The sequence below is a fragment of the Prionailurus viverrinus genome, chromosome B3 (assembly GCF_022837055.1).
Source record: "Prionailurus viverrinus isolate Anna chromosome B3, UM_Priviv_1.0, whole genome shotgun sequence".
NCBI lineage: Eukaryota > Metazoa > Chordata > Mammalia > Carnivora > Felidae > Prionailurus > Prionailurus viverrinus.
Genome location: NC_062566.1, coordinates 33434806 through 33461573, shown reverse-complemented (window position 1 = coordinate 33461573; position 26768 = coordinate 33434806). Strand labels below are relative to the sequence as shown.

The 26768-nt window shown below is 41.5% G+C and overlaps 1 protein-coding gene across 9 annotated transcripts in view; it reads left to right on the top strand.

Annotated features, from left to right (window-relative positions):
* The window catches only part of IQCH (IQ motif containing H), a 211502-nt gene that overhangs the window by 7782 nt on the left and 176952 nt on the right, over nucleotides 1-26768 (top strand). For all 9 annotated transcript variants that reach the window (XM_047863380.1, XM_047863381.1, XM_047863379.1 and 6 more), the window contains exons 2-4: nucleotides 1946-2068; nucleotides 3270-3364; nucleotides 14163-14280. In XM_047863380.1, coding sequence (XP_047719336.1) covers nucleotides 1946-2068; nucleotides 3270-3364; nucleotides 14163-14280 — 336 coding nt within the window. The remainder of the gene's footprint in view (nucleotides 1-1945; nucleotides 2069-3269; nucleotides 3365-14162; nucleotides 14281-26768) is intronic.

Below are 26768 nucleotides of genomic sequence, written 5' to 3'. Positions count from 1 at the left end.
AACCCAGGGCAGTTTCATTCCCCACCAGCTGTCGAAAGACATTACAGAATGCTATGTGAAGCTACAAATAATACTACACACACTAGAGCTACAAGAAGGAAATTCAGTGCATTCAAAGGATGGACCAAGAAATGCGGGCCTGGACGCGAGGCTCACCCTTGGGCTGCTGCTTTGTACTTTCCAAATGCCTTTAGACAATCGAAGGTAAACCAGCTTGCGGTCGTTAATGTGGACAAAACAATTGAAAGAAGTATGCCTTTATCCTTAGTGCCTACAGTAGGTGTGTTCTGATTTCAATCTGTGAGCCCTCAAGGCTTTCCATGACAATTTGTGCAGAGTACAAATGACCAGATGTGTCTACCAGACTGTGAGGCCCATCAGTGAAAAGATGCGGATTCTGATCTTTTGAATCCTTGGCTCCACGGGAATATTCCAAAGTAATCGATACCACAGGCTGGGAGCACCCTATAGGTCCAGTTAGACTACCAGAGAAAAGGTAACGGCTGCAAAATGCCTTCAGCAACCCAGTCTGCAGATTGTTATTGGTGTCACTATTGCTGAAACAGGTGTTGGGTTCATAAATTTGCATAACAAAATGCTTTTCTTGTGGCAGCAGCCCACACAATAATTGGTGCCATCTGTATTTATGTATTGAAGTTTGGTTTCTAATACGAATTCGGAGAACCTGGGGATGCCTAATCTCACAGCACCCATTTTATCGCGAGGGTGGCGGACCTCAGAGAGGTGTTCATCGTTTCCATGGAAAATACAGATTGAAGGAGAATGTTGAACTGGTAACGTACGCCACTTTTTCTTCACGGATCATTTTCAATTCTGACTACGTAAGACAGAGTCAAGGCCACACGCCGAAAGAGCCCCTTCTGCAGAGCAGTAAACGGGGAAGATCCAGCCAGAACGGAAAACCAATGGGCCCTGTTGACCTATTTACAATTCCCTTTTGAAAAGCTCTGCTTTCACTAGAACCTCTCTTTGCCAGAACTTTTCTGTTTTCTTACCTCTTGGCCGATTAGTAGGAATCCGAGTTTGGTGCAAATTTCATACGAGTCGTGAACTCAACTGTTTTGCCAGGTGAGAAGCAGAAGCCATTCGAGTGGGAGTTTTACCCTTGGATTTGTTTCTAATGGGGGAAGGAAAAATAGAACATTGTATGGAAGCTTAGTTTTTTTTTCAATCTGAAAGACAACAGTGAAACATTCTAATAAAGAGTATCTCAGAACCATGAAGACAGCTCTTTCCAAGGAACATCATAAAATCTACCTGATTATCCCCAGCAATTCAGGAAAATTGAAAATCTTTAAAAATAAATAACTTTATTTAAAATACATCTTTAAAATAAATAACCGCAGGGGCGTGTGGGTGGCTCAGTCCGTTAAGCTTCCGACTTCAGCTCAGGTCGTGGTCTCGTGGTTCATGAGTTCGAGCCCCGTGTCGGGCTCTGTGCTGACAACTCAGAACCTGGAGCCTGCTTCAGATTCTGTGTCTCCCTCTCTCAGACCTTCCCCTGCTCATGCTGTGTCTCTCTCTTTCTCAAAAATAAACATTAAAAATTTTTTAATAATAAAATAAATAATTGGGGGTACCTGGGTGGCTCAGTTGGTTAAGTGTCCGACTTTGGCTCAGGTCATGATCTCATGGTTCGTGAGTTCAAGCCCCACATCGGGCTCTCTGCTGTCAGCACGGAGCCTGCTTCAGATCTGCTGTCTCCGTCTGTCTCTGCCCCTCCCCTGCTCGCGCACATGTGTGCTCGCTCTCTCTCAAAAATAAACATTAAAAAAAAAATGAATGTTTTAGGTGAACTCTGTATGTATTCTTTCAATGTTTTATATATTTTTATTATTTGTTTACTTATTATTTATTATTTATTTAAAATTTATTTATTATTTATTATAAAATATAACATATTTTATATTATTTAAACCTATAGGTCCATGAAGACCTTTATCAGTTAAAGGAGAAATTAACAAATTTCCCGCTTGAGGAAAAGGGAGAGACTCTAGACATTCGGAATCTTGAAACCGCAATCAAAAGGACTGAAATGGGGTTAAAAGTAAGCAGAGCTTTAGATATTAAATAACAGCGCTGGAAGGAGACTCCTCCAGGAGAAAAGAACTGTGGTTCTCACAGGACCCTGTGTAATTCTGTAACAGAGGTGGATTTAGACTGGTCATCAGCTTTCTTATTCTGTTCCTGTCATTAAAATGATGATTAACTGATTGTGAAATGTGCCAGGATGCAAATCAAAGTAGTTAAGGTGTTGGGAATGTAAGATCATGCAGTGACAATCCCTAACACGTGATTTGATAAAAAGAATTAAGAGTTTTCAAAATAACTATTAGTCGGCCAACAACACGCCAGACAAAAAAGAATTCATACCAATGCCTGCAGAGAGTTTCTATCAGATTCACTGAGATTGTAAAGAACAAGAGTGTATTTTTCCCTGCTAGCTTAAGTATTTTGAGATTAGTCATTTTTGTGATATTGTAAGCCAGTCGGTAAAACTAAAGAGATGTACCACTGTTGGAACAGAAATGCAGTACATAGGGACTTCATCATTATACATGGGTTGAAGGGCAGAGGAGAACCCAAGTTTCAGACCAGGATAATAATCATTTATAAAACAAAAATCTCTTAGCACATGCGCCCAAGTAAGGACCATCTCCAACTTTGAGACCTCTAACTGTCATTGTCCCGGCTCTGCTCTCAGCCTTTCACTCTAACGAGCTGTCAGCTACACAGCTCAGCTCCAGAGGCTGTGGGAGATGTGGTGTGTTTTTGTTGCCTCATCAAACTGGCACACCATTGTCCTATGTGACCTGATGGTGACAGGGCTGTACCCAGCTGGAGTTTTCGGGTTGGCCATTTTAAATGATCTGTAACCTAAGGGCCAAATTCTTTCTTCGGCTGCTGGCTTGAAGTCCCTATAAGGGAAAGATTACTCGGTGTCTGTCTTGCCTCGTAAGCTTACCTGGCTTGGCGATTTACTGGCTATCGTGCATGGTTTAATTTGTGAAGAGCACTACAGGTCACTCAAGCTTTGAGTCTCAATTGTTTATTACGCTTTTTGGGACAGTTAAAGTCATTTAGCCCTGAGATGCCCAGTGATACCTTAGGCATGTAATAAACACATAGCGTGTTGTGTCTTTTGGCTTAATCACACAATTCAGAGTGTTACCCTAATGAAGTAAAGTAAATTAGCTGAGTATCTTCAGTCCAGTCTAATAGCCTAAACTTTCACTTTTCTGTAACAGATTCACATCGAGAAGTATTTAAATGTTGTAAACCATCATGTGTTAACGACTCCTATTAATGATGATAATTTATATTCTCCTCATGCTTCCAAATGGTAAGTAAAATACCCATGGGGGGGTGGGGACAAAATAAGTACAATTTAAAAAAAAATCTTTCCCACTCAGGTCAGGTGACCATAAAGACAAAATCTTCTTGGCTTTGTTCATATCCATTCTACTTTAGTAGTTTCGCAAAAGAAGTTAATGGCAGAATTTGGGCTTGGTTTATTCTGCGTGACTTTTATTACCTTCTAATGCTTAACACCATGACAATTGTTTCAGGGTCCTAGTTTTGGCTGTTTTCTTTAGTAAAAGGTATCCAAAATTCAACTCCTAAAGGAGGTATTTTAATGCAAGTCTGTTTTTATACTATTAAGATCACATTGCACAGTTTTTAGCATGTAATAGGTACTTTATTGTAAAGGTGATTCTGGTATCCAGGGTAAATAAAACAAAAATAATGAAACTTGCTTGAAATATTCATAATGTAATACATCCTAAGAGATGATTTATTAAAATTAGACTTGAGTTAAATTGCCTTGCCTCACTTTGGACCCTCTTACAGGTAGGCCTCCTGAATTTGAGTGTACATGGAGTAAGGCTTTGTGCTAAGCTTAAAAACCTTGTGGCCCTATTTGCATCGTAAACACGTACCAAGCATCGTAGGGTCCAGTTTCAGAAATACGGTAAAACATTGGATCACAAGTAACTTGTTCTATGAGTGTTCCACAAGACAAGCAAACATTTCTAATAAATTTTAACTTGATAAATGAGCGATGGCTTGCAATGCGAGTAGTATGTGGCGCTGAATGTCACATGATCGCAACTGACCTTATGGTTCTTCTCTCTCTCTCTCTCTCTCTCTCTCTCTCTCTCCCTCTCTGTGGGACTGTGGGTGATCGTCTCCCATGCTCGGATGCTTGGTCTCACACTGCAGTGTTTGGCAGAAATCAGTGATTTTTCAGAACACTTGAAGGCGCCCACAACACGCACTAGTGTATTTTTTTGTCACTTCAAAGCACCTACGGACAGTCCTTTGATTTTCCATACGAGAGTAAGCTTAGAAATGCTTTGCTTCATTCTAGGGCAGGCTGCCTGCAGATATAGACCCTTTCCTCTGCTGCCTTATTGCCAGTTACATTAAATACAGTATCTGACAGGAGTTTATTAATACTATACTGTAGTCAACATCCATGTGAGCATATACAATGGCCCCTTGCAGAAAAAGGTTGGAAAGAAAGGCGGTAAGAAGGAGATGATTACAGTGGAAGTTAAGAAGGAAATCATTGAGAAATACGAATAAGATATGTGAGTGGCCGAAACTGCAAGATTTTATGAGAAGTCTACGTCTTCATCCTGTGTGCAAAGGAAGAGGAGAAAAAGGCCGAGGAACCCCTCACTTCAAATGAGATTAGGGAGATGTGTAAAATGTGGGAAACAGTGCAGTTTTGTGAAAAGCACCACCTGAATAAGGCTATTAATGCGAGCAATGAATCTGTTTGACAACGCAATGTCACATTTCCACAAAATCCTCAAAAAGAGACAAAAGCAAGGGTCATTGGATAGGTTCCTTGTTAATGTTGCGCACACACACACACACACACACACACACACACACACACAAAGATTCCATTGAGTCAATAGATAGCAGTGATTCCATTAGTGATAGTGAAAGTTGCCCTACACAATAACCCTCCTCTCTCGTCTCCCTCATACCAGCCACAAAGGTTTCCAAAGGTAAGTACAGGTTAATTTGTTTATTTTTCTTTATATTTTGTGTTTTCTTTATTATTTTGTATTATATTAGGGTATTGTAAACATTTTTATATGAATACTTTTGTGGGTTTTAAAATACTTATTTTAGAAAGAGAGAATGAGGAGAGGGGCAGAGAGAGAAAGAGAGAGAGACAGAATCCAAAGCAGGCTACAGGCTCTAAGCCGTCAGCACAGAGTCCAGTGCGGGGCTCAAACTGAGAGATCATGACCTGAACCAAAGTCACATGCTTAACTGACTGAGCCACTCAGGTGCCCCTTTATGAATATTTTTGGGTTGTGGAACAAATCATCCAAGTTTCCATTGTTCTTTATGGGGATATTCGCTTTGATATATAAGTGCTTTGGATTACAAGCATGTTTCCGGAACACATTATGCTCGCAAACCAAGGTTTTATTGTAGCACACAAGGAAACATGGCAATCTACAGACATAACCAAGTTCCAGCATTCAGTAGTGGGGAGCAGAGCTTTGGGGTACCACTGTATCAGTCTCCCTTTCCTGCACATGGAATGCCACAGGCATCCATCATTCCTTGTAGATGCAACTGTCCCTCATCTCATAGCTTTTAGTCATTTTATTGCTTTGATTTTTAAATTAGGGAATAAAAAAATGACTTGAAAATAGGTTAATATAAATCTTCTAAAACAAGGAATCTGTAAGGAAGGAACATAATAAAAGGGATTCTTGGAGAAGAAAATATTGGAGGTCAGTTTCCCAACTTATATTGACGCTTAGTTGGAAATCAAAGGAGCCCTACAAGGCCAAATGGGAGGCCTTTGTAGATGGCAGCCAACAGACAGCAGGCTGTGGCCAAAGATTATGCATACAGACATCAAGTAAGAAAGCCTCACAATGGAGGGGGTGGGGAGTAAACAGGAAAAGAGGTCTGTCACCAACTCCAATGAAGTTCTCCCATCCTGTATCTAGCTTTCTCTTTGTTCTTCTGTCCTGACAAAGAACAGAGAGTCTGGGCTATATGCAAGTTAAGATGGCTGAAAAGAGCAAACTGTGTAGCAATTACATCCACAGAGAATCAAGCAGAAAGATTTGGGCAGAGACCTTTCTTCTACAGTTCTTCTCCCTTGCCAAGGAGTGTCCTTGCCCCTTACTAGGGTCTGGAAGAGGGAAGGAAGCCTTCACCCTTAATTGGGGCATGGAGTTGGCTCCCAGAAGTAGTCCTTGGATCCTTTCTCTCCTATTCAATACAATAATATAATCACTGGCCCTCCTGGCAGGAAGATGGGAGCCTGGCAAGTTTGTATGAGCCTCGCAAGCCTGGGGGAGTATATCCATCGTAGCTGTGGCGCTAAAGTAGCGTGCAATTTGAAAATGAAATTCAAGGAACCAGGTCAAAAACTGGAGAAAAATCCAGATTGGGTCTTTAAAGTAAGCAGGCCTGGGGCAGGTCCTGGGAGTCCAAGTGTGAGTCACAGGGAGTGGCTCAGGGAGGAAAAGAAGTAGCAACAGTAGACGGAAATGGAAAACAGGAGACCCCAGGCAGTCAGGAACTGTTGCCTGTGACGGGAGTGTTCCCTGGTAGATAGTCACACCAGATTCTGCACTTGCAGGCGTGTCCCCCGAGACCATCGTGAATAGATGTGGCTTCAGAGTTCATATCCTGTTAGGAGTTTTCTATGCAAAGCAGTTTGTAGAACCCAGGATTCCTTCAGGTGCTCATGCCCGGGGGGAGTGGGACTGGCCAATTCACTGCATTTTTCTTCCGAGGTTCCATGACAAAGTTCTTGTAACACCCAAGTAAGAAGGTGTTTTTTCATGATGGATGGCATGACTCACTGAGAGACAGGTTACTTATCTCAACACTGATCAGGAGGTCAGAGAAGAAGACAGTTTATTACAGTTTCGAGCTGGAACAAGCTGAACCTGGCCTTTTATCCCCCATGACCATCAGTTTAAAAATTCGGGCATGCATCCATAATATGTATTTATTTATAAATTGTATGCTTATCATATGGCATGAATACACTATAAAATACACCGACAAATATTTAAATGAGACAAAGATTAAACAGTTTAAAATATTTTACTTTATTAACAGTATGAAACTTCTTTTGCTAAAAAAAGGCTACTAATTAGAATATTCTGGTTGTTTTATCTTGTTAATCACGATGGCTTTATACTGGCTGTAGCTAATAACCCGAAACATATTCTACGCTTAGTGGAGATTCGGCAGAGATGCTGGTTGAATGGAAGTCTGTATTTCAGTTAGTCTTCTGGATAACTTTTAAGTTTTCGGGGGGATGGATTTGGCTGACTTGTCATAAATTTGATTTGTTTACCATCATTTGCACTCTCTAGTGTGGCTGAAGAAAAGCTCACCCCACGAGTATGTGTCGATTCTGCATTTTCTTATTTTTCACTGATGCTCTTTATCATTATCTTCAAGATACAGGGTGGTTTTTTTGCAGGAATCTTTTTTAAGACACTGGTCCATTTTTTCAGGCTTGAGTGAAAACTATGTAATAGAACCCATAAACCCATTTCATGAGCAAACTACAGTGTATTCTAACGCTGTGAAAAAATGTGTACCAGTGCAGACCCCGCCGTTCGTGCCTTTGTGGTTTGGAGTCCCCGCTCCCAGAAGGCCTCCAGAACCACAGGTGACATGACCACATGAGGGATCCAGGGACAAGCTGAATATTAAATAGTAGCACACAGTAATTTCTTATTTTCTATATTTCTTATTTGATGTGTAAAAAAAAAAAAGTTCTTATGTTCTCATCACACAACCAACGGCATTATTTTATGGATTGCCTGGGATGTGGACATCCTGTTTGAGAGGCCACGGGGCTAGAATGATGGTTCTTAAACTTTGGTTTCACTGGCTCCCAGATAGTCCTGGAATTTGCATTTTAACAAACACCCTTGGCATCCCGAATGCAGCTTAATTTGTGCTTGGAATCCCAGGACAAGCATAGCTTCCTGGAATCAGTATTCCTTGGCCACTGAGAGGGCCTGCCTCTGTCTGGTCAAGGGCCTAGTCCCGGAAATTCAGCTACCCCATTGCTCTGAAGGGTTGGAGTAAGCCTCTTGCACTAGGAATGAGCCCAGCGTGGCACCTGGGAGTCATGCTGGTAGGACTGTCACTGTCCACTTAAACTGTGAGTCTGGTGGAGTGTCAGAGGCCAGGAGTCCAGACCAGCAACTCCTTCTGAAAGGGGTGCCATTTAATCAGAACTGTGCATCTCTGTTGCTCCTTGGACGGCAAGCACGGTTGCTATGAGTAACTGAGAATCAACATTGTTCCAATATTTGGGGCTTCATTTTAACTATGGAAACCCAGGAAATTGGGAGAGTTTATTCCAAATGACTATTGTCCCGGGATATACCTTAAAAATGACTTAGAACAGACCAGATACAATAGCCATCATCTTCATTTTCATTATCAGTGTGAATTTCATCTTGTGGTCACAATTTTCCTAACACTTGACAGTTTGCAAAGGACTTTGTTTTACCCCATGAGGCATATATTTATCCTTTCCTTTTAAAAATGTGCATGCTGAGGATCACAGCCATCCCAGGTCACACTGGTCGTTGATGGAGAGGCCCAGACTTGAGTCTGGTCACATGTGTGCAATGGAGCACTCTCCCACACCGTGGCTTCCTGGAAACCAAGAAGCCTAATTTTCACAAAAGATGGTTTACATTTTAGCAAGAAGGGAAAATCTGGTCATTGTGTCCGGTAGAAACAAAAACCGGTAGGGACACAGACACAGAGTGCTAACAATGGGTGCCCCCCAAATGCAAGATTTTCTTAGCAGTCGTTCAGAAAACAATGATGAGGACATTATCCAAAGTGGCATATTTTCTCCAAAGAGGTAAAAAAAAGCTTTTGTATTGTTTTCCAAATATGTTTCACCACTATCCCCACTTTGGCAGTGATTCTTCTATGTCAAAGTGTGGTTCTTCCTCTCACATGATTGGCTTTCATGGATTTTATTGCTCGTAATATCCGCTCACACTGCTCTTAACGACCTCGCTTTGCTCATTGACACTGGGAGGGTGACTACCATCTGTACCAACACTCTCAGAACCGCACAGAGATCTTCATTTTATAGTCTGTTGTGCCAGTGTTTGAGAAGGGGAGACAAGAACAAAGCAAACAGATGATGGTGAGAAGCAGTGAGAGAGAAAGAAGAGGTTTGTATTGCACGGCCAGCGTACATTAGAAGGTACATTTCCCTCGGTAAATGAAGCATCCTGGAGCCCATCCATTCTGGGTTGTTACACGGCAGTACACAAATCCCACTTGTATAGACCATGAGTACATCCTGGTCATACAGAGGTGAAGCACAGGGAACAAGATGGTAACACTTGGTAATCTACATGAAAGGTATTTGGATGCTAACTGCTCTTTCTATTTCTCTGTGGGTCAAACATTTTTTTAAACAGGGGCAGCTGGGTGGCTCAGCCAGTTGAGCATCCAACTTCAGCTCAGGTCATGATCTCACGGTTCGTGGGTTCGAGCCCCATATCAGGCTCTGTGCTGGAGACAGCTCAGAGCCTGGAGCCTGCTTTGGATTCTGTGTCTCCCTGTCTCTCTCTGCCCCTCTCCTGCTTGTGCGCTCTGTCTCTCAAAAATAAATTTAAAAACTTAAAAGAAGTTTTTAGTAAAAAATAAATTTTTTTAAAAAGCATCAGAAAATGAAAAAATAACCAGAAAAACGTTTGCAACAGCCATGACACAAAAATTGCTAACATTCTTTTAAAAAAATTTTTAAAAGTTCATGCCAATACAAAAAAAAAAAAAAGTTGACAGAGGACAACAAACTACTCACAGAGATAGAAATGCAAATAACCAGTAAACGTGGAAAATGTTCAATCTCACTGGTAAGCCAGAGAAATGCAAATTAAACAATATATTACTGTTTTTTCCTTACAAATTAGCACAACAAATCATTTAAACCATTCTAATAATCAGTGCTGATGAGGTAGCAGTAGGACGGGCATACCTTTGTTTTACCACTAAAGGTGTAAGTTGGCACGAAGTCCTAAAAGGCAGCTTCTCAACATGTGCGAGAAGCTTTTTAATTCATTTTTTTAATTTAGTGGTTGTACTTCTAGGAATTTGTCCTAGGAAATGAAAAGAGAGAGACAAGAATCTGTGTATGTTTGTTAATTTCAGTGTTCTATTTAATACCAATAAATGTGGAAATAACCTTAAATGTTAATAGTAAAAGCATGATTAAATCTCTGACACATCTGGGGCTCCCGGGTGGCTCAATTGGTTAAGTGACCGACTTTGGCTCAGGTCATGATCTCACAGTTCGTGGGTTTGAGCCCCATATCAGCCTCTGTGCTGGAGACAGCTCAGAGCCTGGAGCCTGCTTTGGATTCTGTGTCTCCCTGTCTCTCGCTGCCCCTCCCCTGCTCCCACTCTGTGTCTGTCTCTCAAAAATAAATGGACATTAAGTTTTTAAAAAAAAAAAATCGATAACACATCTATGTGTGTATTACATAGCTATTAAAACTGATATTGTCCAAGAAATTTAATGACATGGAAAAATTCTCACAGTATATGTTGAGGGGGAAGAAAGCAGGATGCAAAATTATATCTCAATTCAAATTCACTTCTAAATACATAATACAGAGAGGTAAAAAGATTGATAAGAAATACACAAATAGAGGGGCACCTGAGTGGCTCAGTCAGTTAAGCGTCAGAGTCTTGGTTTTGATTCGGGTCCTGATCTCACGATTTTTGGATTTGAGCCCCACATTGGTCTCTGCGCGGACAGTGTGGAGCCTGCTTGGGATTCTCTCTCTCTCCCTCTCTCTGCACCTTCCCTACTCACTGGTTCTCTCTCTCTCAAAATAAACATTTAAAAATATTTTTTTAAGGAAATCCATGAAGAGAGTTTCACTTCTAAGAAGATGGTGTAGACATACTTCTCCCTATTCCTTCTGACAAATACAGCTAAAAATCCTGGACGTTATTATAAAAGAAGTTTATGAGGACTTAGAAAGAAGTCAGACCAGTTAGGGGGCCCTGGAACCCAAGGAAGGACATATGGTGAGGCCCCTGGATTTTCTTTCTGCTTTATGTATCCTGTTATCCAACCTGTATCATTTTCCTTCTCTCTGAAGAGCTTCTGGTGACATTTCTTGCAAGACTCTGGTGACGAATTCCCTTAGTGTTCATCTATCTGAGGAGATCTTTATTTCCCCTTTGTTTTTGAAGGATAATTTTACTTAGATACAGAATTCCAGGTTGGTGTGTTTTATCTTTCCACACTTCAAATATTTCACCCTGCTTTCTTGCTTGCATGGCTTATGAAGGGACGTCTGATACAATTTATACCTCTCTTCTATAGGTTAAGTTGGGATTTTTTTCCTTTGTCTTCTTTCGAGATTTTCTGTTTGCTCTTAGTTTTTCATAGTTTGAATAGGATATGGCTAGGTATAGTTTTTCAGGATTTATCCTAGCTTGGTATTCTCTGAACTCTCTGGATCTGTGGTTTAGTGTCTGTCATTAATTTTGGAAAATTCTCAGCCATCATTACTCAAATATGTCTTCCGCTCCTTTCTTCTTTCTTTTTCTGATATTCTCATTATATATATGTATGTTACACCTTTTATAATTGTGTCACAGTTCCTAGACATTCTGTTCTGTTCAGTCCTTTTTTCTCTTTGCATTTCAGTCTGGGTAACTTCTATTGACATTTTTTTCAAGCTCATGGATTCTTTCTTTGGTTGTGTCCTATTAATAAACCCGTCAAAAATATTCTCCATTTCTTATGGTGTTTTGATTTCTAGCATTTTCTTTATATTCTTTGAGTTTCAAGGTTTCTGCTTACATTAAATATCTGTTCTTGCATGCTGTCTATTTTTTTCTATTAGAGCCCTTAGCTTATTAATCACAGTGATTTTAAATTCCTGGTCTGATACTTCCAAAATCTGTTATATCTGATTCTGATGTTGGCTTTGTCTGTTCAAACCTTTTTTTTTTCCCTTGCCTTTTAGCATGCCTTGTCATTTTTTTTCTTTTTTTTTTTTTTTTTGAAAGCTGGACATGATGTATGGGTAACAGGAAGTGAGGTAAATGAGTCTTTATCTGGCTACAAATTGTGCTGTGTACTGTTTGCTGTAACTGTAGGTGTCTGAGGCTTCCATTTCTTCAACCGTCTTTGTTTTTGTCTCCCCTGGGGTCTTTGATTTTTCCTAGAAACTTCTTCCTAAATAGGCCTGAGCCCAAAGTCCTCTCATCTGTAATCCTCTGTAGATGTAAGTGTGTTGAGGGGAAGCATTCAATACTCCTTGATCAGGCCTCCGTCTTTCAGTGGGTCTGTGCCTCTGAACTGTTACCTTCACTAGTTTTTCTTGGAATTTCCTCCTCTTAGGTGAGACAGGAAGACTGGAAGGGCCTGGAGTTAGCTACTTGCCCTTCCTTAGGTCAGAGAATAATTTTCCTTGAGAGCTGGCCTTCATTACAGAGAACAGAACAAATAACAGAACTCTCTGGGAGTAGTTGGAAGTGGTTTCTTTCCCCTTCCCCTTGCCAGAAGCAGGAGGTGTTTTTCTGTGTCTTCACGGTGGGAATACGGTGAGGCCCCTGAAGGTAAAGTCATGAAAGTTTTACCCTACCCCCAAGCTTTGGCCCCACTGAGGCGTTTTGTTTTTGTTTTTGTTTTTTTTTTAATTTTTTTTAACGTTTATTTTTGAGAGTGACAGACAGAATGTGAGAGGGGGAGGGGCAGAGAGAGAGGGAGACACAGAATCTGAAGCAGGCTCCAGGCTCTGAGCTGTCAGCACAGAGCCCGACGCGGGGCTCGAACTCACGGGCCTGGCCCGTGAGATCGTGACCCGAGCTGAAGACGGACGACCAACCGACTGAGCCACCCAGGCGCTCGGGCCCCACTGAGTTTTTACAGCTCAAGTTAATACACATTGAGCCTCTGGCCATTTGTTAAGTGGAATTTAACTCTTCTTGCCAATACCAGCTCCAGCAGCAGGCTTCCATTCTGGAGCTTTAGCAGGGTCTGTCTGTTTCAGTCTCTCTCCAGTTTTCAAGGCAGTAGTTTTCCCTGTGATCTGGATTCTCTGACAGATCAAAGAAGAATTGCTTTTCAGTGTGTTGAGGTTCTTCTTATCACTCCCATCCTCACAATAACTTCCAAGCTCTTTACGCGTTGGAACAAAACCAAACGTCCATAAATTGCTTTCTAATGAAAATTTTACAAAAGTGGGCATCACAGTAGAGTCAAGAGATTGGGTCATTATGGTTGAGTTTAATTGATCCTAATTATGCTGACCAATTTAAAAAAGTGGAATCTACTTTCAAATGAAAAGTTTTAGTTTGTTATAGAGCGTGTGCTCATGAGAGAGGGGGGTGCGGGGGAGAGAGAGAGTGCACGACAGAGCAAGAGAGGGAGAATCTTAAGCAGGCTCCATGCCCAGCAGAGTTCAAACTCATGAAATGTGATATCATCATGAGCCAAAATCAAGGGTCTGGCGCTCAGCCAACTGAGTAAGCCAGGTGCCCCTCAAATGAAAAGTTTTAAGACATACATTACACACACAGTCATTCTTATAACTTTGTTTTTACATTGCCCACCCCTCCCACCCCCCGCCATGGAACTGCCCACTGCTTAATAAGAAAGACCTTCAACCACCTTTGATCCTTAAGTCTTTACAGTTATATAAAATAGCAGACATTTAAAGAATGTAAGTGCCAACTGCTTAGGGACAAGCACTTTGAATGTATTTAACATTGGCTATTCTGTGATTTGGTTTTACAAAACAATACAACATGCTATATTTTCTCTACCAAGAAATATTTTATAGTATAGTAATTCTGTCTGTCGTGGGTCATATAAACTCAGCCAGAGATAGAGCTTTTTATTCATGCTATAGTGGTCATTATCAGACTCGGAAGTTCATATGCTTAATGAACAAGTACAGTTTCATAGTAGTAAAAATGCTAAAGTTGGTCTAGTTTATTGTAATTACCAATAGAATATTTCCTATAAAATCTAATTGAACTAGGAAGCATTGTTTCAAAATTATAATTTGTGAAGCTGTTGAGATTTGATTTAAAATTTTCTTTTTCTTTTTTAAACTTAGGTTGCTTCCAGCTGTAATTGATCAGAAATCATTTATTTTCCCTCTAGAATCTGAGGGTAAACTTTGGCAACCCCAAAGACAGCACAGTACATTTCCACAAGCCTTTGCAAGAAAAAAGGTAGGCATAGAGATACCCATAAAGACAAAAAGGGGATTAGTGGGTGTGGAGGCTAGGGGGAGGAAAGAATGGGGAGGGACATCTAATGGATATCAAGTATCTTTTGGGGATGATGAAAATGTTCTGGAATTCAATAGTGGAGATGGTTGCACAACACTGTGAATCTACTGAACACTGCTGAATTATACACTTTTTTTTAGCATTTTAGTTTTTAATTTTTTTAATGTTTTATTATTTATTTTTGAGAGAGAGAGAGAGAGAGAGTGCAGAGGGGAAGAGGGGCAGGGAGAGAGGGAGACACAGAATCTGAAGCAGGCTCCAGGCTCTGAGTGATCAGCATAGAGCCCGACGCGGGGTTTGAACTCACAAACCGTGAGATCATGACCTGAGCCAAAGTTGGACGCTTAACCAACTGAGCCACCGAGGTGCCTTGAATTGTACACTTTAAAGGGATAAATTGAAGGTGTATGAATTATAGCTCAATAAAGTTGTTAGAAAAAAAACTTTTTAAGAGCAAAGGTAGGAAATTTGCTTTGTGTTCTAAATGAGAAAACATGCCTATTGTTTCAATTATGTTCGTGGTAGGGTCAGTTCCTACCACAAGACAGCTTTCTTCAGAAAGCAAATATATCACAACAGAATGCCTTCCAATGCCTTCCAAAAAATGCCTGCCAATTTTTTAATTGGCAATAATCACACCTCAGATAAACCAATGGCTACGATACTGCCACTGTGCAAAGCCAGAATTTTGGAACAGGGCCCTAGAAGGAAAGTTTCCAAGTGGCAAGGAATGGAGTTCAAGAGGTTACTGATTTTGCCTGTTGAGTGTTCTTGCTCTTTAATTCCTGTTCCCTCCCCAACCCCCCACAAGTGATAATAGCTCACCTCCTGTCAGTGCTTTTGGAACACTAACTTGTTTAACCTTCAGAATGATTCTAGAAAGACGTGCTATTATGGTCTTCATTTTATTGATGAAGAAACCAAGATTCAGAAATGTTAAAGAAATTGCCCAAGAGAGCACAGCTAGTAAGTGTCAGGGCCAGGATGATGAACCCAGAAATGTAGGCATAACCACTGTGGTACCCCTTTGTAGGCAATAACTTTGTTGAGGTATAATTAATATACCATAAAATTCACCCTTTTTAAGTGTTCAGTCAGTGGTTTTTAGTATCTTCCCCAAGCTGCGAAGCCATCATGCAGTACCCTTTTTATAATGGCATTATCCATATTTTTCCTTTACCACACTTGGCAAAATTTCTAACTAGTTTTTTTTTTTTAAGTGTCAGCTTCTCTCAGTAAAATGGAAGTTTAATGAGGGCAGAAGCCATGTCAGTTTGTTCATTGCTGTATATTGCCAGGGGATTCTCCATAAATGCTTGCGGAACGAAGAAAGGACATCATAGGGACCCCTAAGGGGGTGCCCACCCCCATGTAAAACCAGTCCAGGCTCCACTACACTCGCAAAACAGCCAACTCTGACCACGGTCGTGGCACTTCTTACACGGAGTTCATTTGGCCACTATCTGTGTGCCAAGAATTGGCAGAGGCACACTATGATCAATGATGCCAGGTCCCTGCTCTCAGAGCTTACATTCTAGTCAGGGGAGACAGACCATCGATAAGAAAATACCACATCATAATAAAGGCTGTTCTGAAAAGAAAAGGGAGTGCTATGATAAAGGGAGCTTCAACTTCTCACCTCCCTTACTAGTAAGTCTCTGCTTCAGCTCAATTTTCCCCCTCTCCCCCAAGAATCTCAGGAGGGTCACTGGTGGCCCACAAGTAGAAGATTGGGGCTCTTTGGAAACAAAATATCTGAAACTAGGACTCTCTCGAATGTATAGCTGCTATTATGATTCCGGAAAAAACCAAAACCACAGCCAGAACGTATTTTCCCAGAAGAGTTTTGAATCCTGGAGAATGATCATAAAGATAGGGAATCTTATGAGCAGTGTGTAAGCCCAGAGTTCTTTTAAAGACTGTGAGCGTGGGTGAGCTTCATTTACAAGGGGCATGGACGGTTTCCTACCCTGACTTTACCTCCAGGGCCTAGATCCCTATTGTTGTTTTATTTCTAATATCAGTGACATCTGCTTAAAAATGCATAACCGCTGACATACACGATAGCCCTAATTTTGCATTGTAAACTCAATGACAAACAGTGCTGTTTTGCCAGCTGTTCCCGCAAGCCTACTACACCAACTTAAAAGCTTATATTATTAAGTAGCAGGGAAATCCAACTGGGATATTACCACCTTTAATTGCCCACTGCCAACCTGTTCGACTAGGTAAGCCCCAGTTGCTTCCTTAAGCTTCCTTTCTCCAAAGTAGATAACGATCTTTGGAGTTCCATTTAGCACCAAAAACTTGCATGACAAACAATTAGGAGTTGCTCAATTATAATTACACTCATAATTAAGAATTGTTTATGAGGACAGCTACATGCCAAAGAATGAAACTGGACCATTTTCTCACACCATACGCAAAAATAAACTCAAAATGAATTAATGACCTAAATGGGAGACCTGAAACCATGAAATTCCTAAAAGAAAACAGACAGTAATCTCTTATACATCAGACTTAGCAACATTTTTCTAGAAGGTCTCCTCAGGCAAGGGAAACAAAAGCAAAGATAAGCTATGTGGGCTACACCAAAATGAAAAGCTTTTACACAGCAAAGGAAACCATCAGCAAAAAAGAAAAACAAAAAACAAAAAAACCAAAACACAAAAGAAACAAGGCAACCTACTGAATGGGAGATGTTCTCAAATGATATTTTCAATAAGAGGTTATACAACTAATAAATATATAAAGAACTATAAATATAAACACTAAAAAAAAACCCAATCTGATTAAAAAATGGGCAGGGCATCCGGAATAGACATTTTTGCAGAGAAGGCATAGAGATGACCAATAAACACATGAAAAAATGATCAACATCACTGATCACCAGGGAAATGCAAATCAAAACCGCAAGGAGCTATCACTTTCCACTTGTCAAAATGGCTAGACTCGAAAAGGTAAGAAACAGCACGTGTTGGAGAGCATGTGGAGAAAAGGGAACCCACGTGCACGGTTGGTAGGAATGTAAACTGGAGCAACCACTGTGAAAAGCAGTATGGAGCTTCCTCAAAAAATTAAAAAATGGAACTACCACATGATCCAGCAACTCCACTATTGGATATTTGCCTAAGAAAATGAAAACATTCATTCAAAAAGATGCAGACACCCCTATGTTTATTGCAGCATTATGTTCAATAGCCAGGATATGGAAGCAACACAAGTGTCCATCGATAGATGGATGAACAAAGAAGATGTGGTACATATACACAATGGAATATTACTCAGCCATAAAAACGAACGAGATCTTGCCATTTGTGACAACATGGATGGACCTCGAGGGTATTCTGCTAAGTGAAATAAGTCAGACACAGAAAGGCAGATACTATAGGATTTCACTTACATATGGAATCTTAAAAAACCAAAACCAAACAAACAAAAAAACAAATGAAGCAACAAATACCAGACTCTTAAATACAGGGAACAAACCGGTGGTTACCAGAGGAGAGGTGGATGGGGGATGGGCAAAATGGATAAAGGGGATTAAGAGGTACAAACTTGCAGTTATAAAGTAAATAAGCCACAGAGATGAAAAGCATAGGGAATATGGTCAGTAATATTGTGAGGGGAAAAAAACAATTGGTTATTGATCTTCTTTTACTTTCAAAAAAGCTGTATTGTGATGACTTTTCTTCACAATGTATCTTTGCTCCTCATCAACACCAGCTCAGCCCCTCTTTGGGGCACCTCAGGCTACAGGGTTTGAGATAAAAACAACAAAGGAGAAGATGGAGGGAAGAAGAGAAGGAGAAAAAGTTTAGGGGCCAAGAGAGCATTTGATTTTCTTGTAGTATCTGGTGAGCAAACTCCTACACTGTTCAGATCAAAGGACCTCCTTACAAGCACGATACAGGCTGTGGAGCAGGGAAAATAAACGCATCCCATTGCTTGAAAATGATTCCCTCTCTTAATTCCATACAATGGATGCTTTATCAGTCGAACAAACATAAAAAATACACTGTGATCCACTATGATGCAGCAATGTGCAGAATCAGGGTCTAAGATGGGAAGGATCCAACTTTGTGGATGTGGATCGAATTGAGAAAGCGACTTTCAAACTTTGCTCTGAAACTGAAGTTTTGAAGATTTTGGACATCATGAAGAATAATATGGTGAGAGATTAAAGAAGGAAAAAGAGCAAGTAAGCATGGCTTCCCAGACTGTCGCTGAGAGTTCTGCCTCACTTGGCGTTGGGTGGAAAGTTTTGCAGATGAGATGGTAATTGCATTTCACAGACCAGAGCGCACAGAAGACAAGGCCCCCAGTGAGCCAACCACTGTGACCTCCATCTTCTCACAAGAAGCTAGGCTCCATGAAAGCAGTGGCTTTTAAAAAATGTCTGCTCCTTGGGGCGCCTGGGTGGCGCAGTCGGTTAAGCGTCCGACTTCAGCCAGGTCACGATCTCGCGGTCCGGGAGTTCGAGCCCCGCGTCAGGCTCTGGGCTGATGGCTCACAGCCTGGAGCCTGTTTCCGATTCTGTGTCTCCCTCTCTCTCTGCCCCTCCCCCGTTCATGCTCTGTCTCTCTCTGTCCCAAAAATAAATAAACGTTGAAAAAAAATTTAAAAAAAAATGTCTGCTCCTTTTCCCCGGGTTTTTAAAAACCCTTTTATTATGGAGATATCCAAAGAGAAAACAGTCCAGGAATGACCATTTCTCCTTCACCTAGATTTAATAACCATTAAACTTTGCCATTTTTGTGTCATCACTTTTTATTGAAGTGTTTTAAAATACAGAACTAAGGACATTTCATCCCTCAATGCTTTAACATGCATCTTTAAAAATGAGCATATTCCTATGGCTGAGTCGGTTAAGCGTCCGACTCCCGCTCAGGTCATGATCTCACAGCTCATGGGTTCGAGCCCCGCATCGGGCTCCGTGCTGACAGCTCAGAGCCTAGAGCCTACTTTAGATTCTTTGTCTCCCTCTCCCTCTGTCCCTCCCCTGCTCACACTCTGTCTCTGTCTCTCAAAAATAAATTAAAAATGTTAAAAAAATTTTTAAAAATGAGCATGTTTCTACATACCCACAGCACCATTATCACACCTAAAAAAATGAACAATAATTCGTGAATATAATAAATACTCAGGTCATACTCAGATTTCCCCAGTTAATCCTCAGATGGCTTTTACCAATCCTCTGTCCAAACCTGGATCTGCCAAGATACATCCTTTGCATTTGATCATTTCTCAAAGCTCTATTAATCCAAAGCAGAGAGACTCTGTTTCGTTCATTGCTGTAATCTGTGCCCAGACAGTGCCAAGCCCGGAGTAGGCTCTCACTAGATGACAACAACATCGTGGTTAGAAGTATGGGTTCACATCCTGGGTCCACCACTTCCTACCTGTTCCTTGGCAAGTCACTTAACCTCTCTGTGCCTCAGTTCCTCATCTGCAAAATGGACATAAGAATAGCCCCTACCTCATAGAGCTGCTGTAAGGATAAAGGAGCTAATATTTGTAAATGTTTATAACAGCACACCATACGTGGATGACTGTTATACAAGTGTTAATTCTTATTATGTGCTGATGAATACTGGTCAATCTCAATTATGCGCCTAATACGTCCCAGATACTATTTAGGCATCAGCCAAACATCTCTGCTCTCATGGAGCTTACATTCTAGTTGGGGTGGGAAACCCCAGTCATTAGGAAAACAAGAAATGATGCGCAAAGTAATTATATAGTATGTTAGTTGGTGAGAGAAAAGCTGGGGAAGGAGCCTAGGGGCGTTGGATGGTCTCACTTGAGCAGGAATCTGATGGATGAGAGGGAACGAGTCTTTGGCTATTTGGAGGCAGAGCATTCCAGGCAAAGGAATTGGAGCATGCAAAGACCCTGAATTAGGAGTGTGAACAGCAAGGAAGCTACAGGGGAATGTGCAGGGGGAGAGGAGTAGGAAAAGTGGTAGGGGGCCGGATCTCAAGGACCATTGTGAGGACTTTGGATATCACTGTGATGGGAAGCCACTGGGGTCTTGTCCTTCAAGGATGTAAAAGAACAAGGGCAGAAGCAGGGGGACCACTTAGGAGCCGGTGTGGGCCATGACGATGAACTTGTAGCTCATCCTCACAACATTCTGAGGGAAGGAATTATTATTATCCCCATTTTGCAGATATGGGACTGGAAGATGGGAGATGATTCTAATCTAAACCTAAGCAATAGCAGAACTGGGATTCAAATGCAGGTCTGTTTGACCTCAAAGTTCTGGCCATTTCTCACCATTGTGAGAAAATACAAAAACTTGGGCTACTTGGGTGGCTCAGTCAGTTGAGCATTCAACTTTGGCTCAGGGATAGCTCACAGTTTGTGAATTCGAGCCCCGCATCAGGCTTGCTGCTGTCAGCACAGAGCCTGCTTTGGATTCTCTGTCCCCCTCTCTCTGCCCCTCCCCTGCTCGCACTCTCTCAAAAATAAACAAACATTAAAAAATATATACAAAAACTTGAGTTCCCTTCCTGTGTTTGCCACAGGGAAATTTACAACTGAAAAACAAACAAACAAAAACCACAGCAACATAAAGCCCTGATTCAGTTCACAAATGGCCCTAACTATAGCCAGAATTATCCTCAGGTATATCCCTCCAAACTTTCCCAGAGAAACTTCTCAATCAACACACCTGCTCAAGGTGAACTTTTTTACTTTCTGATTTGTTGCAGTACAACTAATATAGCAATTATGAAGCCGTGCTAGAACTATTCATAATACATTATGATACTCTATCATGTGTGATACCGTTTGGCTATAACTGGTTACTATTCACTTGGCTTACCTATACACTTTCAAGAGGTTCACAAGCTATAGCTTATGGAACAGATGACTAAGTGTGAGCTTTGGGGCTATTTCTATAAAAACTAGGCATCAAAAATAGGCCATTAGGACTATACCTCCTAATAATATTGTTTCTATAGAAGATTCACTTAGCTACATATTTACGACTCATGACACCTTTCCCAGAAACAGAAGTAACTTACTACCTACAAGTGCAAGGACTACCCGAATTTCATTAGATGGTATTCGACGGTTCAGTAACATTTTGTAGGTGGCATCCCAAATTTCTCATGCCTTGCTCTGTACCTTCCCAGGAAATACTAATTTCTGGACATGCAGGAGAGCCATGTTCTCTGGCTTCCCTACTCAGGAGGGTAGTTAGTAGCAGAGGGAGGTCGGTCATAGTATTAGTGATTGGCCCACGTGCCATAAAAATTGGACAGAATGTTACCTTTGGCCCACACCACGGCCGTCCACTGATGATTGTGTCATGGTGGCACATTGTAATAATAGCATAAACATAGTGAAACTAAAAAAAAAAAAAAAAAATGTCTTTCATCCCCGGTGTGCTATTTCCTCGACTATTTTACTTTTAATGGTACTATGTGTGATGTAGAAGATCTGTGTGTGTCTGTGCCATAAGGGGTTCAAATTTTGTAGACGGGCATCCTACGACGTTGGCAATGCCATAACACAGGTTTAGGAAAAATGCTCCTGTAGGGCTAGCGGGGTATGCCAACTCCCTGGGCTTTGTTATGACCAGTAAGTACATCAGCTCTAAAATCTGTTTCAAGCACAACAGCTTCTGACCACCATGTCCTTGTCTGCCAGCTCCCGTAGTATGTTCTCCCGACAGTTCTTCAACACTCTAAGAACCTTTACCGACCTCTCAGTATTTCACTCTTTATCACTTTTGCCTTATGGTCCTTTTCCTCCTTAGCTAAGTTAGGTTGCATGCTTGTGGCAGAAACCGTTGCTTCCCTAGCCGATACCCAACCCCCTTTCTGCATTACTGACAGCCGTGATTTGGTTCAGGATGACATCACGCCTGAGGATGATCCCTCATTTCTGAGCCCTCCTTGCCGTTAAGCACGACCATGTGTCGCAGTTCTGTCCAGTGAGTACTGAGTGGCTGATTTTTAGCTAGAGATATGGCTGCTCAATAAAGACTACATTTCCCAGCCTCCCTTGCAGCCGGACACAGGACCAAGTACTGGCCAATGAAGTGTAAGGGGAGGTATCGTGGGCGGTTGTCTGGAAACTTCCTTAAAAGATGGCTGGCTTGCATCCTTTGACCCTTTTCCTGCCTTCTTTTATCTTGCTGCCTGGAAGGAAGCTATGATGGCTAGGACTCCAGTAGCAAACGTAGCCCCACAGGAGGAAGCCTATACACTAGGGATGGCAGGGAGCAACTTCATGAACTTCCAAACCAAGCCTGAAGAGCCCAGCCCCGGACTTCGTATACACGAGAGGAATCCATTCTGTCTTATTTAAGTAATACTCTTCCAGTTTTCAGTCAGAGACAAATGTAGTCCTGGCCTTCCCATTACCAAATTAATTAATTTTTCTATGTGTGGATTTATATTTTATGTCTTCTCCTTTGTCATCATGGAAGTGTCTCTCTTATTAAGGCCTTCGATTTTGCATTTATCCCTTCTCGTTAGCCATCAATTTCTCACTCCTCAACCACCCCCAGATCTTTGTATGACTAGCTCAGTTTTTTCTTTCAGGTCTCAATACAACTGTCATCTCATCAGACAGGCTGTCCTTGACCACCGTATCTAAGGGAGCCTCCCATTCTCTATCCCACTTATGGCCATCTGAAATTAATTATACATCTGTTTACATGGTTATTATAATTCCTTACATCCCTTCAAGAATATCAGATCATGTGGGCAGGGACTTTTTCTTGTTCACCCACACCTAGCAGGCTTTTTTTTTTTTTTTACCTTTTATCTATTTTAAATGTTTATTTTGAGGCAGGGGGAGGGACAGAGTGAGAGGGAAAGAGAGAATCCCAAGCAGGCTCCGCACTGTCAGCACAGAGCCTAATGTGGGGCTCAGTCTCATGAGCCGTGAGATCATGATCTGAGCTGAAACCAAGAGGCAGATGCGTAACCGACTGAGCCACCCAGGCACCCCCACCTAGCAGGCTCTTAATAAATGCTGGAATGAATGAATGAATACATTTTGTTGTGAGTAGAGAAAGAGAGATAGAGGTTAGGGGAGGTCTCCCAGAGGACATTGTGCCTGATCTGAGCTCAAGTTTGGAAGTAAGAGTATGTCCAGAAGACACCAGAGAGAGAAGAGGACATTTGCGGAAGAGGGAACAGCATGCTCACTCACAGAGGTGGAGAGGACATGTTGTATGTGGCCACAGGCTGGCTGCTCTATGAGCAGTCACGATGGAATATAGCAGAGAGGGCTGGACGGTAGGAAGGGGCCAGATTATGCCACCCTAAGGGGAACTTTTGGGGGATGTTAAAGAGGTAAGAGACGTATTTTAATTAGTGATCAGAGACTCTGTCCTTCCAGAGTTTATGCAGAGGATGGACTGGCAGTAAGGAGACCACCACACTGGCCATTGCAGAGGTGTATTTAACAATCAAGGAGGGCCCGGACCAAAGCAAGGCCCATGAGGATTAGAGTGAGAGTAAAGGATTTGGTAGATAGGAAGTTGCATCAGGAGTGTATCAACTAACATTTCTTTACAACGTGGCAGCATGTTACGATGGAAAGAGGTGTTAAAGTCAGAGACGTAAATCAAATCCTACCTCCTCACTAGTGGGCCCTTGAGAAGTCACTTAACCAATTATCGTCATTGGTAAAGGAGTGATAATATCACATACTCCCTCTTGTCCTTTTTTAAAATAATTTTTTAAGGCTTATTTATTTTTGAGAGAAAGAGAGACAGAGTGTGAGAGGCAGAGGGACAGAGAGAGAGGGAGACACAGAATTCAAAGCAGGCTCCAGGCTCTGAGCTGTCAGCACAGGGCCGGACACGGAACTCAAACTCACAAACCGTGAAATCATGACTCGCGCTGAAGTCGGACGCTTAACCGACTGAGCCACCCGGCCATCCGTCTCTTGTCCTTTTAAAGACTAAAGTGAGTCAGTTGGATTAGGACAATACCCACCTGTTATGGTGCCCGGCACAAAATGGGAGCTGAGTAAATGCTTGCTCTCTCCCCCAACCTTTCTCATAGTCTACAACTCAACTCCTACAGGAATCAGAAAACAGGAGGGGCCCATCTGACTAGGAGTAGTTAAGTCTTAAGGTTTTGTGAACCTGAGGCAGTTAGGCAGCAGCTGGGTAATTTAGAAGCAGCTTGGAGTTAAGTGATGCTGTGATTGTTGGTCCCTCCAGCCCCGGCAGAGAGGTAGAGGGGCTGTCGTACATCAGAGAGTGATAGAGTTGAAACAATAGTAAATTCGTGAATAGTTTGATTTTAATTACCCTTTAATTTTAAATAGGCCTTTTTACTAAGGAAATTATTTTTTGAATAGACACAAAAATACAGAATGAAATCCATGTAACCCACAAGCAGCTTTAATATTTGCCATAACATTACCATTCTTATTTCATCTGTTCCCTCCACATTTTTTGAAGTCTTATAATATATTATTTATTGAGAGAGATGGGGGAGGGGGGAGAGAGAGAGAGAGCACACGCAAGAGCTGGGGAGCAGCAGAGAAAGAGGGAGACAGAGAATCCCAAACAGGCTCCACATTGTCTGCACAGAACCCGACGTGGGGCTTGAACCCACAAACTGTGAGATCATGACCTGAGCCGAGATCTAGAGTCGGACACTTAACTGACTGAGCCACCCATGGCCCCCGGTGAAGTCTTTTAAAGCAAATCCCAGCCATCATATTATCTTACCCTTAAGCACGTCAGATAAGGACTTAAAAAAAAAAACAAAAACTGGGGCACCTGGGTGGCTCAGTTAAGCGTCTGACTTCGGCTCAGGTCATGATCTTACAGCTCGTGAGTTCCAGCCCCGTGTCGGGCTCTGTGCTGACAGCTCAGAGCCTGATGCCTGCTTCAGATTCTGTGTCTCCCTCTCTTCTGCCCCTTCCCCTCTCACACTCTGTCTCTCTTTCTCCTTCAAAAATAAATAACATTAAAAAAATTTAAAAAACCCAGAAAAACCACAACTATTATCACATCTAACAAATTTAACAATGCGTTAATACCATATAATTTCCAGTCATTGTTCCGTTTTCCCCAATTATCTTGAAATTTTTTAAAATTGTTTTAATGTTTATTTTTGATAGAGACACAATGACAACGAGACAGAGCATGAGCGGGGGAGGGGCAAAGACAGATTCTGAAGCAGGCTCGAGGCTCTGAGCTGTCAGCACAGACCTGAGCTGAAGTGGGATACTTAACCCACTGAGCTAACCAGCGCCCCAGGTCTTTTCTTTTCTTCTTTTTTTTTTTTTTTTTTTTAAGTTTATTTATTTGAGAGTGACAGAGACAGTGTGAGTGGGGGAGGGAGAGGGGGAAGGAGAAAGAGAGAGAGAGAGAGAGCACGCGTGCGAGAGAGAATCCCAAGCAAACTCTGTACTGCCAGCACAGAGCCTGACTTGGGGGTTGAACTCACGAAACTGTGAGATCATGACCTGAGCCAAAGCCAAGAGTCACTTGCCTTCCCACTTCCCAACTGAGCCACCCAGGTGCCCCTACCTCAGCTCAGGTCCTGAGCTCAGGGTTATGAGTACAAGCCCTGTGTTGGGCTCCATGCTGAGCATGAAGTCTACTTTTAAAAAATTATATAAAGTAATATATTATATATATGTACATAAAGAACTCATGGCTTTTTATATGTTTATAATATATAATTATATATACACACACACACACACATACACACACATATGTGTGTATGTATATAAGGAACTCATGGGTTTTTATATATTTGAAGTGTTTTGATCCATAGCAGTCATTTTTTGGCCAGTAGGCTCCCGAGTAGTGCTTTATCATTTCAAGATACTTAATGTACATTAATCATTTCAACCTCACAAACAACCCTGTGAGGGTAGGTATTATTACCCAGTTTTACAAATGAGAAATCTAGAGCACGTGGCTTGAACCACGATTTGATGTCTATTGTTCTTTCCATTAAATATAATAATGGTTGAAAGAATCTGAGTATTAAAGGCGACTGGATTCTTTTTTCTTTTTTCTGGTTTTGAGATTAAACAGCAGAAGTCTTTAACCAGTGGGAATATAATATTAGGCGATATCCACTTTAGAAGGCATTACTTGCAGCAAACACTGTTGAGAATAATGTTATGCTGATAATACTGTAACTTAGTAAATAGCCTGTCTCAACTTTGTTTGTGAAGCATTTCAATTTTGATTACTCTGTGCGGGATCTACCGCTCGGATGTATGTCATTTTATGGTCTGCCCATGTCTGGGGAGCTGGTATTACACGCTGCCTAGTGTTTTTAATTCAGAACTTCTTCGAAAAGAAACCTTAGCCTCTTATGTTTAAACCCTAGTTTTAATAGCATAAGCTATTTCCTTCTTATATAGCTTTGTGGGCATAGTAATAAAATAAATACCACAAAATCACTGATGAGATGAAAATT